An 18,721-nucleotide genomic window follows, 5' to 3' on the forward strand; every position below is an offset into this window, starting at 1 on the left:
TAATATAACGTATGATTTGTATGTTGTTTCCACTAAAACGTGAGCCTAGCATATGCATGTTTTGTACACGTTGCTTGTTTTTGTAGGCCTTACTTGGCTAAATTGTAAAATCCGTGTTGATTTCGAAAGATGGCTGGTTTTGCTTCGCATCTGGCTTCGTAGTGGGTGAATCACCTTCTGCTGGATTAATAGAAACATTACAGGAAAATGCGTTAATAAAGTTCATAATGGAAAATCACACATTGGCGAAGGGTCAAACTCTACCGCGCCATCTGGTGACGCATGTTTATAACACAGTTATAATGATATAATTGAGTGTAGCCGAGTCCTGGGCTTCACGCTACGTTGGATTGTAGCCAGGGGTGGAGTAAGCAGGGGCGGGCCGCCCCGAGTTCCAGGGGACGGGGGTGACACTTTGGCCACCCCCTCCCTACCCCGCCCCGCCGGGTGGGCCCCTGAATGGGAGCATGCCGCCTTTCCCCCCTTCAAACAGCTTTTTTTCTGCGTGAGGGGCGGGCCAGCGAGGAGGGGGAGTCACACTTGTAACTGGCAAGACACCCCCTCCTCGCTGGTCCACCCCTCATGCCGAAAAAAGCTGCTGGGAGGGGGGAAAAGGGAAGCAGAGCAGGCGCGTTCAAGCGCCCGGTATGCTTCCCCCCCCCCCCGCGGAGGCAGGAGCCGCCACCCGGCATCCCCGGGGGTGGGGCGTCGCACTGTGCATGTGTGTCATGACGTCATGACGTCCGCACACGCTGCGATGCCCCGCCCTCAGGGGTGCCTCTTGGCTTACCGCCCTGGGCAGCCAAGGGGCTAGAAACGCCCCTGATTGTAGCATGACTGGAAATTTCAGTGCCTGCATTTACTGGTTGCTTTCAGCTCATGCGATCTGCATTGCGTTTTCCTGTGCAACCTTTTTGTGTCTGGGTCTTGTGCTGGGTTGGACTCTTAAGGCTGACTGTGGATTGCCTACAAGCGGAATTGTGTCATGATTCAAATGGATTTTGTACAACGCCTAGATAATTTGTTTTCTGAAGTGTCTATCAAATGCAAACAAACTCAGATAATTCCCACCGGGTATGTCCAGTAGCTCTTTGGACCCTTGCCTAGATAAATCATATGCATTGCCATCACCTCCCTCCACCCCAAGTTTAATGTTAACTTCCCCTTTTGTAAAGATCGTACCTTGTTCGCACTTCAAACACCATGACAGACCAAAACTAACATAGCCAGTGAAGTATAGCATTCTCCCGCCTCCTCCACCTTTCCCATACGCACTTGGCTAATTTTTACACCGCTAATTCAGATAAAGCACTCGGATCCATTTACTTTCTGCATTGCACCAGTGACATGTCCTGTAGATTAAAACAAAGGGAACTAAGAGCAATATACCATTCAAAAAGACAGCCCGGCTCTGACCTGAGAATTTCCCAAGCCAGTTCAAGACAATCATATACAGTGGTACCTCTGGTTACGTACTTAATTCGTTGCGGAGGTCCTGAAACTGTTCTTAACCTGAAACACCACTTTAGCTGATGGGGCCTCCTGCTGCTGCCGCGTCGCCAGAGCACGATTTCTGTTCTTATCCTGAAGCAAATTTCTTAACCTGAAGCGTTATTTCTGGGTTAGCGGAGTATGTAACCTGAAGCGTATGTAACCCGAGGTACCGCTGTATATAAGCATAATCTAAATGCATTAACTCAGGTAATTACTGCTGAAAGAAATGGACGCTGGGAGTGGCAGCCCCAGCTCCTTTCCCTCATACCCAGGGCTGTCTTAAGTGTATCAGGTGCCCTGGCGCGGCCGGCCAGCTTGTGTTCCCGTGCTCTGCCGGGCAGCCGGGCAGCTGGAGGGTGCTGCCGGCAGGGCTGGAGGGTGGAGGCGACCTCCACGGCAGGGCGGGCACAGCACGGCGGGCGGGGCAGGCACGGCTGAGGCGCCCTCCAGGCCAGTCGGCTGTATGGCTGAGACGGGCCTGCTCATACCATAGCAAGGTTGGGTGGGGAATGGACCTAGCTCAGAGGCAGAGCATCTGCTTTGCATGCAGAATGTCCCAGCTTCACTCCCTGGCATCTCCAGGCAGGGCTGGGATTCACTTCCTGTCTGAAACAGTGCTGAAGAAGATGGGCAAATACTAAATGCCTTAGTATAAGGCAGCTTCTTGTTTCCCCAAAGTTCTGGATGCCTATTTTGAAACTTGAATAATGGGAGTATATTTGGGGAGGGATCATGTCTCACTGGCGGAGTGCCTGCTTTCAATTCAGCGCACACCTCCCTTTAAAACAGGGATGGAGAACGTATGTGCCTGCAGAGGCGTAACAGATCACTCTGCAGGTGTGGGGATTCGACTGCCACCATCCCTGACGATGGGCCATGCTGGCTTGGGTGGCCAGGAGCTGGATTTCAACAACATCTGGAACACACAGGTTTCCCATCCATGGTGGGGGGGCACAGGTCCCCCCCCCCGAAAGCAGGTGATGTAAAAGATCCTGGACAACTCAGGGTACTAGGCTAGATGAACAGACGTGAATTAAATGTATAGTGTGCATGCAATCTATCCCTTCCCAATGTTCCCTGGGAACTGTAGTTCACTTTGCACAGAGCTACAATTTCCCAAACCCTTGTTGTTGTTTAGTCGTGTTCGACTCCCTGTGACCCCATGAACCAGAGCATGCCTTGGAAACTCTCACTTTCTTCTCAAAGCTTCTCCTTTTTTATGTCCATTGAGTTTTCTTGGCAAAATCCTGGAGTGGATTGCCAGTTCCTTCTCCAGGTGGATCACATTTAGTCTAAACTCTCAGCTATGACCTGTCCATCTTGGGTGGCCCTGCATGGCATAGCTCATAGCTTCTTGGAGTTATTCAAGTCCCTTTGCCACGACAAGGCAGTGGGAAGACATGTTCTAAGTACATGCAGCCACAGTCTGACCTCTCCATTCTGTTCTCATAATATTTATTGCAGAGTTGTGTGAAGTCTCAGAGAGCGCTTGCTATTCATGCAGAAAGTCCCAGCTTCCAAATTTAGGTCACCTCCAGGCGACTTGTTTACTGAGTGTTCAGCAAGTCTTATACCGCACTTTCCAGTGCTTTCCCCTGCTGCTTTCCTTGCCGCAAGGAAGTCCAATCTTTTGGGGATGTGGGTTTGCTTCACAAGAGCTTCAGATTTCCTTTCATTGTGCAGCCTAAATTTGACAGGATGTGATTGAATCCCACCTGAAAACAGCGACAGTCTGGAAACACCCCTCATTATCAAGGAGAAAATGGCAGGTGATGGGAGGGACCTGCCACAGGCTCTAGTGAGCTGCTGCCAGTTAGAGCAGACAGCACTAGTCTATATGGGTAAGCTGGCCTGCTGTTGTGCAGTTTTCTGCTTTCCTGTATAAGGACAGAGAGCTTTTCCTACAAGGGGATCAGTCAGCCTTGAAAAGAGTTGTGCTCCAGGGAAAAGCTTTATCACATGATCATGCTGATGTTTTTAAATGGGCCCATATAACATTTTCTGGGAGTCTGAGTGACTTTCAGTGGCAAGTACGTTTTGGACTTGGTTGGTATCTGTCTGGCTCAAGAAACATTGGAGAGCACCTCTGGAGGTGTAGTCAAACTGCTGTATTATCAGCACTGAAGTGCTCTCCCTAGGGGATAAGACTGGGCAGTGTGTATGGAGGTCCTGGGCTGCCCAGGCGACAAGACCCTCCCCCTGACCTCACTGATGTGGTCCAAAGGAAAGCAGAGCAATGCCTTTGGCTCCAGGAGTTGCCAGAAGGAGATGTACAAGGCACCATCCAACCGACTCCACCTAGGATTTAGGTAGGACTTAAAGGTAAAAGGGACCCCTGACAATTAGGTCCAGACGTGGCCGACTCTGGGGTTGCGGCGCTCATCTCCTGTTACTGGCCGAGGGAGCCAGCATACAGCTTCCAGGTCATGTGGCCACCATGACTAAGCCGCTTCTGGCGAACCAGAGCAGCGCACGGAAACACCATTTACCTTCCCGCTGGAGCGTCATCACTGCTTGAGAACTAGATTTTTCATTAGCATGGCAGACTTCCAGATGTACTGAAACAAAACCCAGCTCTAGGGGAAAAAATGCACTGGGCATCATTAAATATGTGCCTGTATAAAATAAGACTGTCAGTGCTAACATCAAGTAAAGGTAAAGGTAAAGGTAAAGGTAAAGGTAAAGGTAAAGGTAAAGGTACCCCTGACCGTTAGGTCCAGTCGTGGACGACTCTGGGGTTGCGGCACTCGTCTCACTCTATAGGCCGAGGGAGCCAGCGTTTGTCCGCAGACAGCTTCCGGGTCATGTGGCCAGCATGACTAAGCCGCTTCTGGAGAACCAGAGCAGAGCATGGAAATGCCGTTTACCTTCCCGCCAGAGTGGTACCTATTTATCTACTTGCACTTTGACGTGCTTTCAAACTGCTAGGTGGGCAGAAGCAGGGACAGAGCTACGCGAGCTCACCCCGGCTCGGGGATTCGAACCGCTGACCTTCTGATCAACAAGCCTTAGGCTCTGTGGTTTAACCCCCAGCGCCACCCGCGTCCCAATTCTTGAGAAGTAGTTTCTAGTAAATAACTTTGCAATTGTTACTATACAGCCTATTACGTTTTTGTGGTTTTTTTTCAATTGGATTTGCGTAATATAGGCATTCTGGTGTTTTTGGCAGGTTCTCTGAGCCACAGGTTAGAGCTGAGTGCAAGGTGGGGACCAAAGGTGGACAAACCACCTGCTAGAGTTATTATCCATCCCCATACAGCCCTATTTTGGGACTAAGTGGAAGCAAGTGTTAGCAGCAAGGCAATTAAGACATCAGCAGAGGCTCTGGCTGATTGAGTCAGAGGACGGGGCACTTATAGCTCAGCAAAACAAGAATGCTGGCCAGGAGCCTATAGAGAAGATGCCATACTCTTCACTTGGGTGGCTAACTGGGTTGTGTGAAGCAATCATCTTCAGGGAAGTGCAATATTTCTTACTGTGATACCAAATCCCAAGAGGCCATAATTTATGGGCCATTAGTTGTATAAGATGTATTATCTCAATAATTCGTTCTGGCAAATGGGGCTGGAATGTTTTACTTCCCACAGATGGAGAAAAGGAGTGGGTGACCAGAGGCTCCACACACACAACTATTTCTCATTAGGGGTGTAAGAAGGCGCTGATCTCCGTTTTGCCCTGTATCCACCACACAAAGCACAGTTTCCATTCAGCCAATATTTGGCTTCCGAGAAAAAAACAACAGCTTTTGTCTTGCTGTCCGCTATGGTGAAATGTTGTTACGTGATTGGTAATGCAATTAACTACATTATCACCATGGTCTTTCACACCATTCACTTCAGTGCGAAGGAAATGCCTTGCAAATCTGAAAATAGAATATCATCAATTGCGTGTTGTTGTGTATTGTTTGCAGACTGAAAGCACCATTAGCGGCAAATCCGGATTGTTATTTTATGTGTTGATCTCTGTTCTGGACACGGGATGAATGAGCAAAGATCGGCAATTTCTGCTCCCTCCCATTTCTGTTTCCTTTGGAATTCTCTGACTTCCTTACTGGTTGTATACTTAAGCAAATCCCATCTCTTAAAATCTGGATGGCACCTCAGTTCTTTGGAGAAAATAGTAGTTCCAGGAATGCTAGCTTGGCATTACTTTCCTCATCGCTTGGTGAATCAAAGTCCAGCTAGCTCAGGAATGCTTGCAACTCATCAGTCATCTTTCTCTTTGCTTGCACTGATGCACAATTTTGTTCGTGTGTTTATACTGCTTATTTATGCCCCTAATGAGGATTTTTTACAATCTCATTTTCTTTTAAAGGTCCTTCCTTTCTGCTCAGGTTTAGCCAAGCCAGTGCCCTCCATATGCTGTGGACTACAACCACCAGCCCCCTCCGGCATAAGACAATAGTCAGGGATTATGGGAGTTGTAGTCCATCTACATCTGGAATGCACCAAGCTGACTACCCCTGATTTAAGTCTTTAGGGCTGCAATCTTATGCACCCTTACCTGGCTGTAAATCCCAATGAACACAAAGTTAAATACATGTTTGCTTTGCATGTGCAGTGTTTCTCAGAATTGTGCTCCCTCACTAGTAGCTGATATCTCTTATGTAATAATAATAATAATAATAATAATAATAATAATAATAATAATAATTTATTTGTACCCCGCCCATCTGGCTGAGCTTCCCCAGCCACTCTGGGCGGCTCCCAAACGAATGTTAAAACAATACAGCATCAGATATTAAAAACGTCCCTAAACAGGGTTGCCTTCAGATGTCTCTTAAAAATAGGATAACTGCTTATTTCCTTGACATCTGATGGATGTGCAGTGCAGGCGCCACTACCGAAAAGGCCCTCTGTCTGGTTCCCTGTAACTTCACCTCTCACAATGAGGGAACTGCCAGAAGGCCCTCGGCGCTGGATCTTAGTGTCTGGGCTGAACGATGGGCGTGGAAACGCTCCTTCAGGTATACAGGACCGAGGCCGTCTAGGGCTTTAAAGGTCAATACCAACACTTTGAATTGCATTACTAGTAATGATATGTAAAAAAAAAAATTGTCTGAACATGCTAACACCCTTAGATGCTTTTCTCAGTTTCAGTGTGCTTCTTTTGTCCTCTCTTAGCAGAAGTTCTAAAAAATGCTTCATTTTTTAACAGTGAACACAAACAGATGGAGAGAAAGTGACTGGTACAAACTTAGGGTGGTATACAGATTCAATTTAAAATAAATAAATAATACTAAAATGGCCAAACCATAGGTTAGAGGCTTTTGACTGCAGGCTGGCTCACACATCTTCAGGCATCATTTGATGCTCGCAGCATCTAGTGCTGTCTTGCATTTGTGAGGGGCTGTCATAGGTTCAGCACATAATATTCGTGTATCTCTTCAAGCACAGCACCTTTCAGGGGAATCAGTAGGCATATTCAGCTGTTGACCAGGAGAAGGGTACAGGCAGGAATCTAGGTCTGTATTCAGACATGCATGGCTCCTCACTTGGGTTTGCATCCAGCTGAATTTCTCCTCAGAGTAAGCATACTGAAATCATGTCCATTAGTTAAACATGTTCGTTAGTTTCAGTGAGTCTATAGGCACACTCCTCCATTGTCTCCTGAGATGGATGGATGTCAACAAGTATGGATCCATATTTGAAACCAGTATCCAAAAGGAGGGTTTCATGTTAAAATGAGCCATCACATTTTTTTTGTAAAAAAACCACTCTCCAAAGCAAACATTTTTCTGTGTTTCATACATTCAGCGGGAAATGTAGAGAAATCAAATTATGATAGGGAAAATTCACCTTCAACAGCAAAATTTATCCCCCTTAAAAGAAAAGAAAGAGAGAAAGTGAAAACAACACAATTATTTAAACACCGCTCGTCGAAATTCCCTCAAGCTAGGAAAATATCTTTTTTTTTGGCAGGTTTTCTAATGAGAGGTTGAGCCAGCTTGGCTTCCCTCGGAACCCTGGTTTGAATTATGCTATCTTTGAGAGGCAAACACTTTCTGGACAAGATGGGCCTCTTTCATAACAGGGCTATAAATAACGTGCCCAAATAATAATTTGCAAAATACCGGCCTCTGAACGGAGAGCCTGGGCTGTCGGTGTGGGAAGTTTTCCCTTTGTACCTTTCACTTTATGGAGATTTATCTGCAGTCATCTAAGGTGGGCCCATCAAGAAATATAACTGTCTGTAAGGACAAAAAGGCATTGTAGAAAGAAGCTTATGAAATACAATAAAGGAAATGAGGGGTGATTGTTTACTGTGTTTTGTTTTGTTTTTAATCCTAAACTACTCAAAATGGTGTCAATGGCTCTGCTCTCTCTACAGTTATCTCATTTCAACAAACGTCCAGCTGCTCTTGGACTACAACTCCCAGCATCTCATGAGGACTGTGGCTGATGGGAGTTGTAGGCAACAACATCCAGAGGCTGCCATGTTGGCTATCCCTGGGTTAGACTGAGATCCACGACTGAGTGGAGATTTCCACTCAGCTCTACATGGACCTCATCCCTACTCTCTACACTGGATTATCACCATTTTCACCACCCCACACACATGAGTCAGATTTTCATTTGGAGATGGAGATCCAAACTCCTCTTTCTTTGAGAGCCAGTGTGGTGTAGTGGTTAAGAGTGGTAGACTTGTAATCTGGGGAACCGGGTTCGCGTCTCCACTCCTCCACATGCAGCTGCTGGGTGACCTTGGGCTAGTCACACTTCTTTGAAGTCTCTCAGCCTCACTCACACTTCTTTGAAGTCTCTCAGCCTCACTCACCTCACAGAGTGTTTGTTGTGGGGGAGGAAGGGAAAGGAGAATGTTAGCTGCTTTGAGACTCCTTCAGGTAGTGAAAAGCGGGATATCAAATCCAAACTCCTCTTCTTCTTCTTCTTCTTCTTCTTCTTCTTTCTCCTAAGTTTTTAAGGCAAGTTACTATTCTGTATAGGCAGGCGACCAGAGCAACCATTTTTTTGGGCTACCCTATGGAAGCAATGTTGTTTTTGTGTCCCCAACAGTCTTTTACAATTTCAAAAAAGTTTCGAAAAAGTCTCCAAAGGTTGGGGACTTCCCCACCTTGCTGTAACCCAGGCATAGGCAAACTCGGCCCTCCAGATGTTTTGGGACTACAGCTCCCATCATCCCTGACCACTGGTCCTGTCAGCTGGGGATGATGGGAGTTGTAGTCCCAAAACATCTGGATGACCGAGTTTGCCTATGCCTGTTCTAACCTCTACACCACACTGGCTCTCCTGGCACTTGGACATGGGGAGCACCTGAAGGCAACAAGTTTGGATTATAAAATTGGCAAAGGGTCTGGCTAGCATAAAAGCCCAACTATTATGACGCAGGTGGCACTGTGGGTTAAACCACAGAGCCTAGGGCTTGCCGATCGGAAGGTCGGCGGTTCGAATCCCCGTGACGGGGTGAGCTCCTGTTACTCGCTCCCTGCTCCTGCCCACCTAGCAGTTCGAAAGCACATTAAAGTGCAAGTAAATAAATAGGTACCACTCCAGCGGGAAGGTAAACAGCATGCACTGATCTGGTTTGCCAGGTTTTCCGTGCACTGCTCTGGTTTGCCAGAAGCGGCTTAGTCATGCTGGCCACATGACCCGGAAGCTGTACGCCGGCTCCCTCAGCCAATAAAGTGAGATGAGCGCCGCAACCCCAGAGTCGTCTGCGACTGGACCTAATGGTCAGGGGTCCCTTTACCTATTATGTCTTAAAAGTACCTCCCCTCCCCAAACAAACAGCCAGGACTCTCATTTGCAACCCCCTACCTCTCCACTAAGGCGACCTTTCCTGAAATCTCCCCTTAAGTTGGTACTGAACACAGCCTGCAGGGGCCGTTCACACATTACACAGTGAAAGATACTCGGAGTCCAGTGTGATTTTCATGCTCTTTATTCAGCTCATAGTAGTGAGGAATGCATTTCCCCCAAAATGTTTGCTTTATATACACTATTTATACAATGGGCCCCACGTGATTGGCTAATTCCGGGATACTCCTGTATGCCAATCGGAATGCGGATTCACTTCCACCTGGAGCTGGATTGGGTGGCTCCTGCAGACCAATCAGACAGCTGCAATCTCAATCCTATTGTTCTGGGACCAGTCAGACTGCTGCAATCTCAATCCTATTGTTCTGGGACCAGTCAGACTGCTGCAATCTCAATCCTATTGTTCTGGGACCAGTCAGACTGCTGCAATCTCAATCCTATTGTTCTAGGACCAATCAGCCTGCTGCAGTTTGGATCCTATTCAACTCAGTACATAACACCCCTCCCCTCTAAGTTCCAGTAGTGCCTGGGAGGTTGCATCCATAGTCCTCAAGGTACGCTGGTCGCCTATGTGTGCGTTGCGGCCTGGGCTGTTCCCTGGTCAGGGGTTCTGGTTCTGGCTCGTGTTCCGAGGCTGCTGGTTGTGATGGGGCTGTTTGGTCTGGCGCAACCAGCTCGCTCTGTCGTGGCTCTGGTTCCGGTGCCCTTTCGGCCTCGCGGGTCCTCTCAGTATTTACTGATTCTGCCTCCCCTGCCAGCCCCTCCTGCTCTACGGGTCTCAATGCCCCACTGTTCCCTTGGGACTCCTCTGACCTGTCCTCCTCCTGGTTTTCTCCTGGGAATCGTCGCCGTAGCTGGTCGCAGTGGCGGCGCCAGCATTGCCCCCCCTCTGTTAGCACCTCGTATGACACGGGGCCAGTCACCCTGGTGACTGTGGCGGGTACCCATGCCGGGCCTGCCCCAAAATTCTTTGCATACACTGGATCCTGGGCCACAAAGGTCCGGGGGTTCCTGCCTTCACCCACCACTACCTCATCCTGAGCTCTGTCGGGGTGGAGGCGGTCCAGTCTGATTGCGAGGCGCCGGCCCATTAGTAGTTCCGCGGGGCTCCGGCCAGTCGTTGAGCTAGGGGTGCTGTGCTGTGCTAGAAGGAATGTGGCAAGGCGGTACTCCCAGTCCCCTTGCGTCATGCGGCGTAGGGTGTCCTTGGTGGTCCGCACCATGCGCTCTGCTTGGCCATTGGTGGCAGGGTGGAATGGTGCTGAGCGGATGTGGCGGATGGCATTCTGCGCTGTGAAGGTCTGGAATTCTTCTGACGTAAATGCGGTTCCATTGTCTGAGACGAGAGTGTCAGGGAGTCCATGGGTTGCAAACAGCCTGCGTAGTACCCGGATGGCTGCAGATGTAGAAGTGGATGGTACCAGTACGACTTCCAGCCATTTGGTGTAGGAGTCCACCACTATGAAGAATGTTTTCCCCTGGAAGGGGCCCGCGAAGTCCATGTGCAGGCGTGACCATGGTGCTCGGGCGGACTCCCATGACTGGACTGGGGCCCTTGGGGGATCTGGGCGGGATTCTTGGCAGGCCTGGCAGTGTTTGACCCAGGTCTCTATCTCTCCGTCAATTCCTGGCCACCATACATAACTCCTGGCGAGGGCCTTCATTCTCACTACCCCTGGGTGTGTCTCGTGTAGGGCTATAAGGACCCTTTTGCGAAGGGGCTCAGGAACGACGACCCTGCTTCCCCATAACAGGCACCCCTTGTGGGCCGACAGTTCATGTTTACGGGTTCTGTAGCCAGCAAATTCTGGCCCGGGGCTGCTGCTGGGCCATCCCCTCCACACCCAGTCCAGGACCCGGGAGATGACCCTATCTTTCTTGGAATGGTGTGCAACTTCTTGTGCCTGAATAGGGCGGTCGGGAAGCAGCTCCAGGCTCATAACCTCTTGTGCGGGTGCTGGGTCGGGGCCTGTTTCTGGTAGTGGTAGCCTGCTGAGGGCGTCTGCGTGGCCCATCGCCTTCCCAGGGCGGTGAATCAGTGCATACTGGTAGCCGGCAAGGAAAATTGACCACCTGAGAACGCGAGGAGACAGCACTTGGGGGGTCTGCTTTTCGGGGGCAAACAAACCAAGCAACGGCTTGTGATCAGTCACCACGGTAAAGGGCCGCCCGTACAAGAAATCATGGAATTTTTTTACTCCCTTCACGATTGCCAGACCTTCCTTGTCGATTTGCGAGTAGTTCCGCTCGGCTGCGGTGAGTGTCTGGGAAAAGTATGCCACTGGCACCTCTCTTCCATCTGGGAGTTGGTGTCCAAGGACAGCGCCGATGCCATAGGGTGAGGCATCGCATGCTAGCACCACTGGCAGCCTCTCATCGAAGTGTGCCAAGACAGAGTTTGAGACGAGCAAGTCCTTGACTGCCTGGAATGCGGCCTCCTGGCGCTGGCCCCACACCCAAGGGGCCCGCTTGTCCAGGAGTCTGTGTAGGGGCTCTGCTACTGCTGCCTTATGGGGAAGGAAGGCATGGTAAAAGTTCAATAGCCCCAAGAAGGCCTGAAGTTCAGTCTTGCCCTTGGGCGCTGGGGCATCACAAATGGCCCGTACCTTGTCCCCAGTCGGGTGGACCCCTTCTGCATCCACCATAAATCCCAGAAAGTCCACCTGAGGCACTCCTAGTAGACACTTTTCCCGCTTCACCTTGAGACCCGCCGTCTGGAAACGGTGCAGAACGGTGCGAAGGCGGTCCTCAAACTCCTCTGCTGTGGGCCCGGCAATCAACACATCATCGAAGAAGGGGGTGACGCCAGGAATCCCTTTAAGCAGCGAGTCCATTAGATTCTGGAATATGCCTGGTGCCACGCTGACACCGAATTGCAGCCGCTTTACCTTGAACGCTCCCCTGTGCGTCACAATTGTCTGTGCCTCTGCTGTGGCTTCATCTACTGGCAGCTGTTGATAGGCTTGGGCCAAGTCCAGCTTGCCAAAAAATTTTGACCCAGCCAGGGTGGCGAGGACATGGCTGACCACTGGCACTGGGTATGCGTGGGCCATGAGGGCCTTGTTTATGGTACATTTGTAGTCTGCGCAGATGCGGACCGAACCATTAGGCTTGACGGGTGTGACGATCGGGGTTTCCCAGGTGGCATTAGGCACAGGCTCCAGCACTCCTTGCTCCACGAGCCGGTCCAATTCCTCGTCTATACGGGGTTTCAGGGCGAACGGGACCCGGCGGGCCTTGAGCCTGATAGGTCGTACTGCGGGGTCCAGCTGTAGGGCAATAGGGGGGCCCGTATACTGTCCCAATTTCCCATCGAAAACCGCCGGAAACTCCTTGCATATGGCGTCCACATCCACTTGTAAGCTAGTGCGGTTCACCCCGGTGACGGCTAGCCCCAGTGGTCCAAACCATGCCAATCCCAGTAAGCTAACGTAGGAGCCCTTGACCACGAGCAAGTCCAGTTGCCGCGTCCGCCCTCGATATTGAACCCTGAAGGTCCCCACCCCCATTGTGGGGACCTTACGTTTCTGGAAGTCCCGGAGGGTGAATGGGGCTGGCCTGAGTTTGGGACCCCCACTAGGGCACAGTTTCCTTAAAGTCCGTGCCGAGATTATGGATAGGGTTGAACCTGTGTCCAGCTCCATGCGGCACGGGGCCCCCTCTATCTGTACCTCTACATAAATTTTCTCTATGTTGGGGTGGGGCAACTGGTATACCTGGTAGTCCGTGGTCTCCGTCGAGTTGCCTTGGTGCGTTGGGCCCCGGGACCTGGGGCTCTTGGGGCGGTCATCTGATGCCTGGCGTCGGATGGGCCGAGCCCGACACACCCGGGCGATGTGGCCTGATTTTCTGCACTGCCTGCACTCGGCATTGCGGAAACGGCAGGTCCTCCTCTCGTGATTCTCCCCGCAGCTTGCGCAGTTCCCTCCTTCTGGTCGAGGCAGCTGTGGTGTGTGCACGGCTTGAGTGCGCTGCTGTACTCTGTGCACCTCCTCCCTGTCTGATCCTGAATCGTCGATGAGGTCCTCGTGGTGGACCCTTGGTTGGGACGGCACACTCGGCCGTGCCTCTTGCATCGACCTCTCGGCGGCTTCTGTTGCCAGGGCCTCCTCCAGAGCGACCTGGAACGTTAGGTCCTTCTTGGCATAGAGGCGTCGTTGCAGCTTCTCGTCCCTCAGGCCACCGACGAGGCGGTCACGCAGCATGTTCTCCAACTCTGAGAAGTTGCAGAACCGAGCGGCTTGGCGGAGGGAGGTCACAAACCCCGTTATGGTTTCCCCAGGGGCTTGCCGCTTTGCATAGAAGGCATTTCGACGAGCCACCACCGAGGGCTGTGGCGAGAAGTGCCCCTTCAGCCGTTCCATTACTGTTTTGTAAGGAACAGTAGCGACATCATCAGGCGCAAGGAGAGCCCGGGCGATTTCGAATGTCTCCTCTCCACAGACGCTGAAGAATATCGCCCTCTTCTTGGCATCGTTGGTGACCCCTTTAGCTTCTAGAAGAAAGGTGAAACGGGTGGCGTATCCTTCCCAGTCTCCTGATGCTGGGTTGAACGGCGAGAAGCTGCTGTCCGTTGCCATCTTGAGTTCCTTGGGACCCGGAGCTGAAGCCTGGATACACGGTGCGAGGCAGCTGTGCGGCAGGTGGCGTTGCTGCGGTGCTGTGTGTGGCAATCAGCTCAGCGGGATCCCATCCTCGTCGCCAGTGAAAGATACTCGGAGTCCAGTGTGATTTTCATGCTCTTTATTCAGCTCATAGTAGTGAGGAATGCATTTCCCCCAAAATGTTTGCTTTATATACACTATTTATACAATGGGCCCCACGTGATTGGCTAATTCCGGGATACTCCTGTATGCCAATCGGAATGCGGATTCACTTCCACCTGGAGCTGGATTGGGTGGCTCCTGCAGACCAATCAGACAGCTGCAATCTCAATCCTATTGTTCTGGGACCAGTCAGACTGCTGCAATCTCAATCCTATTGTTCTGGGACCAGTCAGACTGCTGCAATCTCAATCCTATTGTTCTGGGACCAGTCAGACTGCTGCAATCTCAATCCTATTGTTCTAGGACCAATCAGCCTGCTGCAGTTTGGATCCTATTCAACTCAGTACATAACACACAGCTAATGAGAGGCACAGCCAACTAAGCCTAGTGTTGTCTTCCAAGGTCTTCTGCAAGAATTCAAGGGCAACACCAAGATGGAGGAGGAGGAAGCTGGCAGGCTGTGATTGTATGTAAGAAGACAGGCAGGTGGGGGAAGGCTGAGGTTGGCGGAACAGTCCCACCTCCTCATCCTCACCACCATCCTCACGTAGGTCCCTGGGAAGGTTGCACCATATTAACGGAGCAGAGGCAGCCATGCTCCGTAGCTCTGGAGACGGCACTGGGCAGTGCAACAAGTCACATGACACAGACCTTTCAGCAGCAAAGTTAGCCTTTGATCCTATTGGATTAGTGTGTCTGCTGGGTTTTAAATTTTCGAAATAAATGTACAATTAGGCTGCATAAATCTCACTGAAGTCAGCAGGGTTTAAGGAGCCCATCTGTGTGCCATCAGTGTCCAAGTCTTAAATATGTTTCCAGAAGGGCTATGAATTATTGTTTTGTACGTTGTAGGGCAGTAGTGTGCAACATGTTTGTTTTTGCTGAGGGCTTGGGGGGGGGGGCTGCATGTCACCAGGGAGCAGAGCCAGAGATGGGTGGGATGGAGGGACGGAGGAGAAATTTGATTCAGTTTGCATTTCAAGGCAAACCTTTTCTGAAACAAGATGTGAACCGAAACACAGCCATCTTCTGAAATTCACACGTCTCTGAATTTTGCAATGCAGACCTTCGGCTAACAATTGTGTACAGAAATGCATATGCTGGAGTAAAAGGTGCACAAAAGTGCAAAAATATAAAGCTTTGCAGAACTATTTAACTATTTATGTGTGTTTTATTTTTGTGAACTGACCTGAGATCTTTTGATGAAGGGGGGGGGTATGTAAATCTAATAAATAAATAAACTAACAAATAAAGTAAAGTGTTGTGGAAATGTGGAGAAATGAACTTTAGAAAGTGAGAGAAACTAAAAGACATCTGAAGGCAGCCCTGTCTAGGGAAGTTTTTAATATTTAACAGAGTATTGTATTTTAATATTTTGTTGGAAGCCGCCCAGAATGGCTGGGGAAACCCAGCCAGAAGGGCGGGGTATAAATAAATAATTTTTTTTTAAAAAATGACAGATCTGTCCATCTTCAGGGGGCAGGAGTACCCCTTTTCTCTCTTTCTTTCTGGCACCCCTTATCCCCCCCTCTCTCACCCAGTTCTTTTTTTCTAAAAAAAATGTTTAGGGTTACTCTCATTTTCCTACTCATATTGAAATACTGCCCCTCGATGAGGCCAAACTTAGATTCACAAAATGTTTAGGGGTATGTGTACCCCCGAGTCCCCTCAGAAAGAAAGCACTGCTCTCACAGCTCTCTTTCCCCTCTCCAAACAGTGAGCTGCTCTTGCGAGGGGTCTGAACTGATAAACTGCCAAGGGCTTTTGAAACAAAATAAAAAATAAATAAAAATCCTTCCAGTAGCACCCTAGAGACCAAATAAGTTTGTTCTTGGTATGAGGCTTTCATGTGCATCTGAAGAAGTGTGCATGCACACGAAAGCTCATACCAAGAACAAACTTAGTTGGTCTCTAAGGTGCTACTGGAAGGAATTTTTTTGTTTTTTATTTTGTTTTGACTATGGCAGACCAACACAGCTACCTACCTGTAACAAGGGCTTTTGAAAAAAAGTCAAATGCAGCACTAGGTACACAGTTTGTTCAGAGAGGCTAAGTGTTGCTGCTGGTTTTTCTTTGTTTTTTTAAGGCAGTGGTACCTGCTTAAGTTCTCAGGATGGGGCAGGTTGGACATCAAAATACACAACCAACTACAAACATCCCGTTTCTTCTTTCTTTCGCAGAATTCCTGAAGCTGCTGCCTGCAAGGACTGCATGATTTTTGCAAGCAGCTACCTTATCTCCCTGAAAGTGGAACCGCCGCCGACATTGTCCCACAATTTGTCCGGTTCTCCTCTCATTACCATCCATTTGAGACACAAACTGGTAAGGAGTGATGAATCCTTTAACTCGCTTCTTTGCTATGATGTCTGTAACTCTGTATGACACATTCCGTATCAAGCACAGCAGAATTCCAGGACTTGCGTAAACTATGCCAATGTGAGACATTCGTGTTTAACAGTTGTTGTTCCTCTATTAGTTACGGGTAGGGCTATAATGTACGGCGGGTACTGAGTCCTGCTTGTTTTCTTGTTGTTTGAAACACCCTGTGCTTCTACCCTGTACTCACCCAGCCACCCTGCCTCAAGCTCACTTTCAAAGTAATACAGCTCTTGAGATCTAGAAACTTGTATTTATTTAAAAGGATGGTGGCATTCTCTGAGTTTTAATATTTTGGGCAATGCTTTCATGGAGCCACAAATTATACTCAGCCTTGACTATTATTTTATTTATTGAATTCCTATCCTGTCCTTCCTTCTGAAGGAGCTCAGTGCCACACTAGCAGACTGGAAATAGCATTGCCCTGTTGAGTTGGCTGGACATGGTTTTGGCTGTTTCTCTGTTGGTTACTGTTTACAGATGATGGTTTAATGCTATGAGGTAGAGAAGGATGGTGAAAATGGAACATGGCCTCTTCAAGAGTGGCCCCTAGGATGTAGAACAAATCGTGGTATTTTCTATTCTGTCAGGTTTTTGGATTCTTCTGAGATCTGCGGGGCTGGCATGCGTCCCAGGGGTGTGGCATGTCGCCTGTGGGGCGTGGTGTGTATCCTGGGGGCGTGGCATGTTGTCTGTGGGGGCATGGCACCTGGTGTGGTGGGGGTGTGTGGCGTGTGGCGTGTGGGACCCCCTCCCTAATGGTGCTGGGGGCAGTGCGCTCCCCCCACCCCCCGCCAGTGTTCAAAGCACCTCTGATTGCCACCCATCTCCAGCCTAAAGTTGCTTCCATGTGACCTGTTTATTGAGCATTCATCCTGACTGATCCGTGGGGAGCTTAGGTGAGGTTGCGTCAAGCAATTGCTATCTCATGCTTCCCAGTGCACCTCCCCTCGTTTCCCTTCTTGCAAAATGTCCAAGGTGATTTGGGGTGGGGTGGTGCAGGGCGGGAGCAGCTTCGTTGCGCAAGAATGCCAAAACAAACTTGGACTGCACAGCTTGAATTTGCTGGTAGGAGATTGAATCTCATGCGAAAACAGTGACACTCCGGAATCACCTCTCATACGAAGCCCTGCAAAAGGATCCGAACCACTTTTATCTTTAAAACATTATCTGCACCGCTGGTGCTCTCTCTCTCAAGTGAGGAATTAGCTCGGTAGCCTCTGCGGGTTTTGTCCCTGGCATTGGAGGAGCGTTGCACATTATAGCTTTGATGCAAAGAAGTGGGAGGCAGGTCTGGGACGAAATTGAGAGTTTGGTTTGGAAGGGGGCCGCCCATCAAACGTTCTGAGAGGGATCTGTGCATTTGAGGCCTGGCCCAGCCTGAGGGGCATGATTATAGGTGTCATTCCTCATTACCCCAACATCGAACCTGATCTTTGAGTGCTCTGGGAACTGCAGAAACAATAACGCAGATGGATTGAAACCTCCGTCCTTTGCCTGACCCCATTTCTGCCTGCTTTAAGTATAGGTTATTTCTGCTGAAGTGACTTTCCAGGATGTTCCATTCTTTTTAGTTACACGCAAGTGAGCCTGTTTTCAGAAGTGATGCTTAGAGGGCTGGGAAAGACCCCCCCCCCATTGAAACCCTGGGAATCTGCTGCCAGGGCTTATCCAGTGCTTTTTTCTGAAAACGTGTTTAGGGGTTCTCTCATTTTGACTCAAAAACCCCCACCATTTTATAGTTCAATCGGGAAGAATAAATGCAGTAAATGGACACAAGTACAAAGATTCACAAAATGTTTAGGGGTAGTATGCGTCCCCCTGTGTCCCCCCCCCCAGAAAAAAAGCACTGGGCTTATCCATTTTCCTTTTGCACTGTGCTTTTTAGGCTTTAAAGCTCTGTGTCCAAGCACTCGTCTTTTTGTCCCACAGCCCTCTCTGCTCTTTAACACTGAAGCACAACTAACAGAAATGTGGGTCTTCCTCAGATGCTTTTTGCTCCGATTCAGCTTTAAACAGCAGATTTCACAGGGAAAGCTCCGGGGGGGGGGGGGGGGGAGAGAGAGAGAGAGAGAGAGAGAGAGAGAGAGAGAGAGAGAGAGAGAGTTTGGCCACTGAGCTTTGAAGTGCAGATTGTGTTTGGAAAGGTAAGTTTGGATAAGCCCTCAGTCACAACAGACCATTTAAGAAATATCCTGCAACGAAAAATGGCAGGGAACAGAACCTTGCAAAGGCACAGTGGCCAACTTTGAGCAGATACTTAGATTTTGCTAGTGTCTTTTATTTGTTTGTTTCTGTCCTAGCCCC

The 18,721-nt window shown here is 49.5% G+C and overlaps 1 protein-coding gene across 2 annotated transcripts in view; it reads left to right on the plus strand.

Annotated features, from left to right (window-relative positions):
* The window catches only part of ADGRD1 (adhesion G protein-coupled receptor D1), a 270,128-nt gene that overhangs the window by 44,489 nt on the left and 206,918 nt on the right, over positions 1–18,721 (plus strand). For both annotated transcript variants that reach the window (XM_033135813.1, XM_033135814.1), the window contains one exon: positions 16,219–16,360. In XM_033135813.1, coding sequence (XP_032991704.1) covers positions 16,219–16,360 — 142 coding nt within the window. The remainder of the gene's footprint in view (positions 1–16,218; positions 16,361–18,721) is intronic.

Source organism: Lacerta agilis, chromosome 17, assembly GCF_009819535.1.
Source record: "Lacerta agilis isolate rLacAgi1 chromosome 17, rLacAgi1.pri, whole genome shotgun sequence".
Taxonomy (NCBI): domain Eukaryota; kingdom Metazoa; phylum Chordata; class Lepidosauria; order Squamata; family Lacertidae; genus Lacerta; species Lacerta agilis.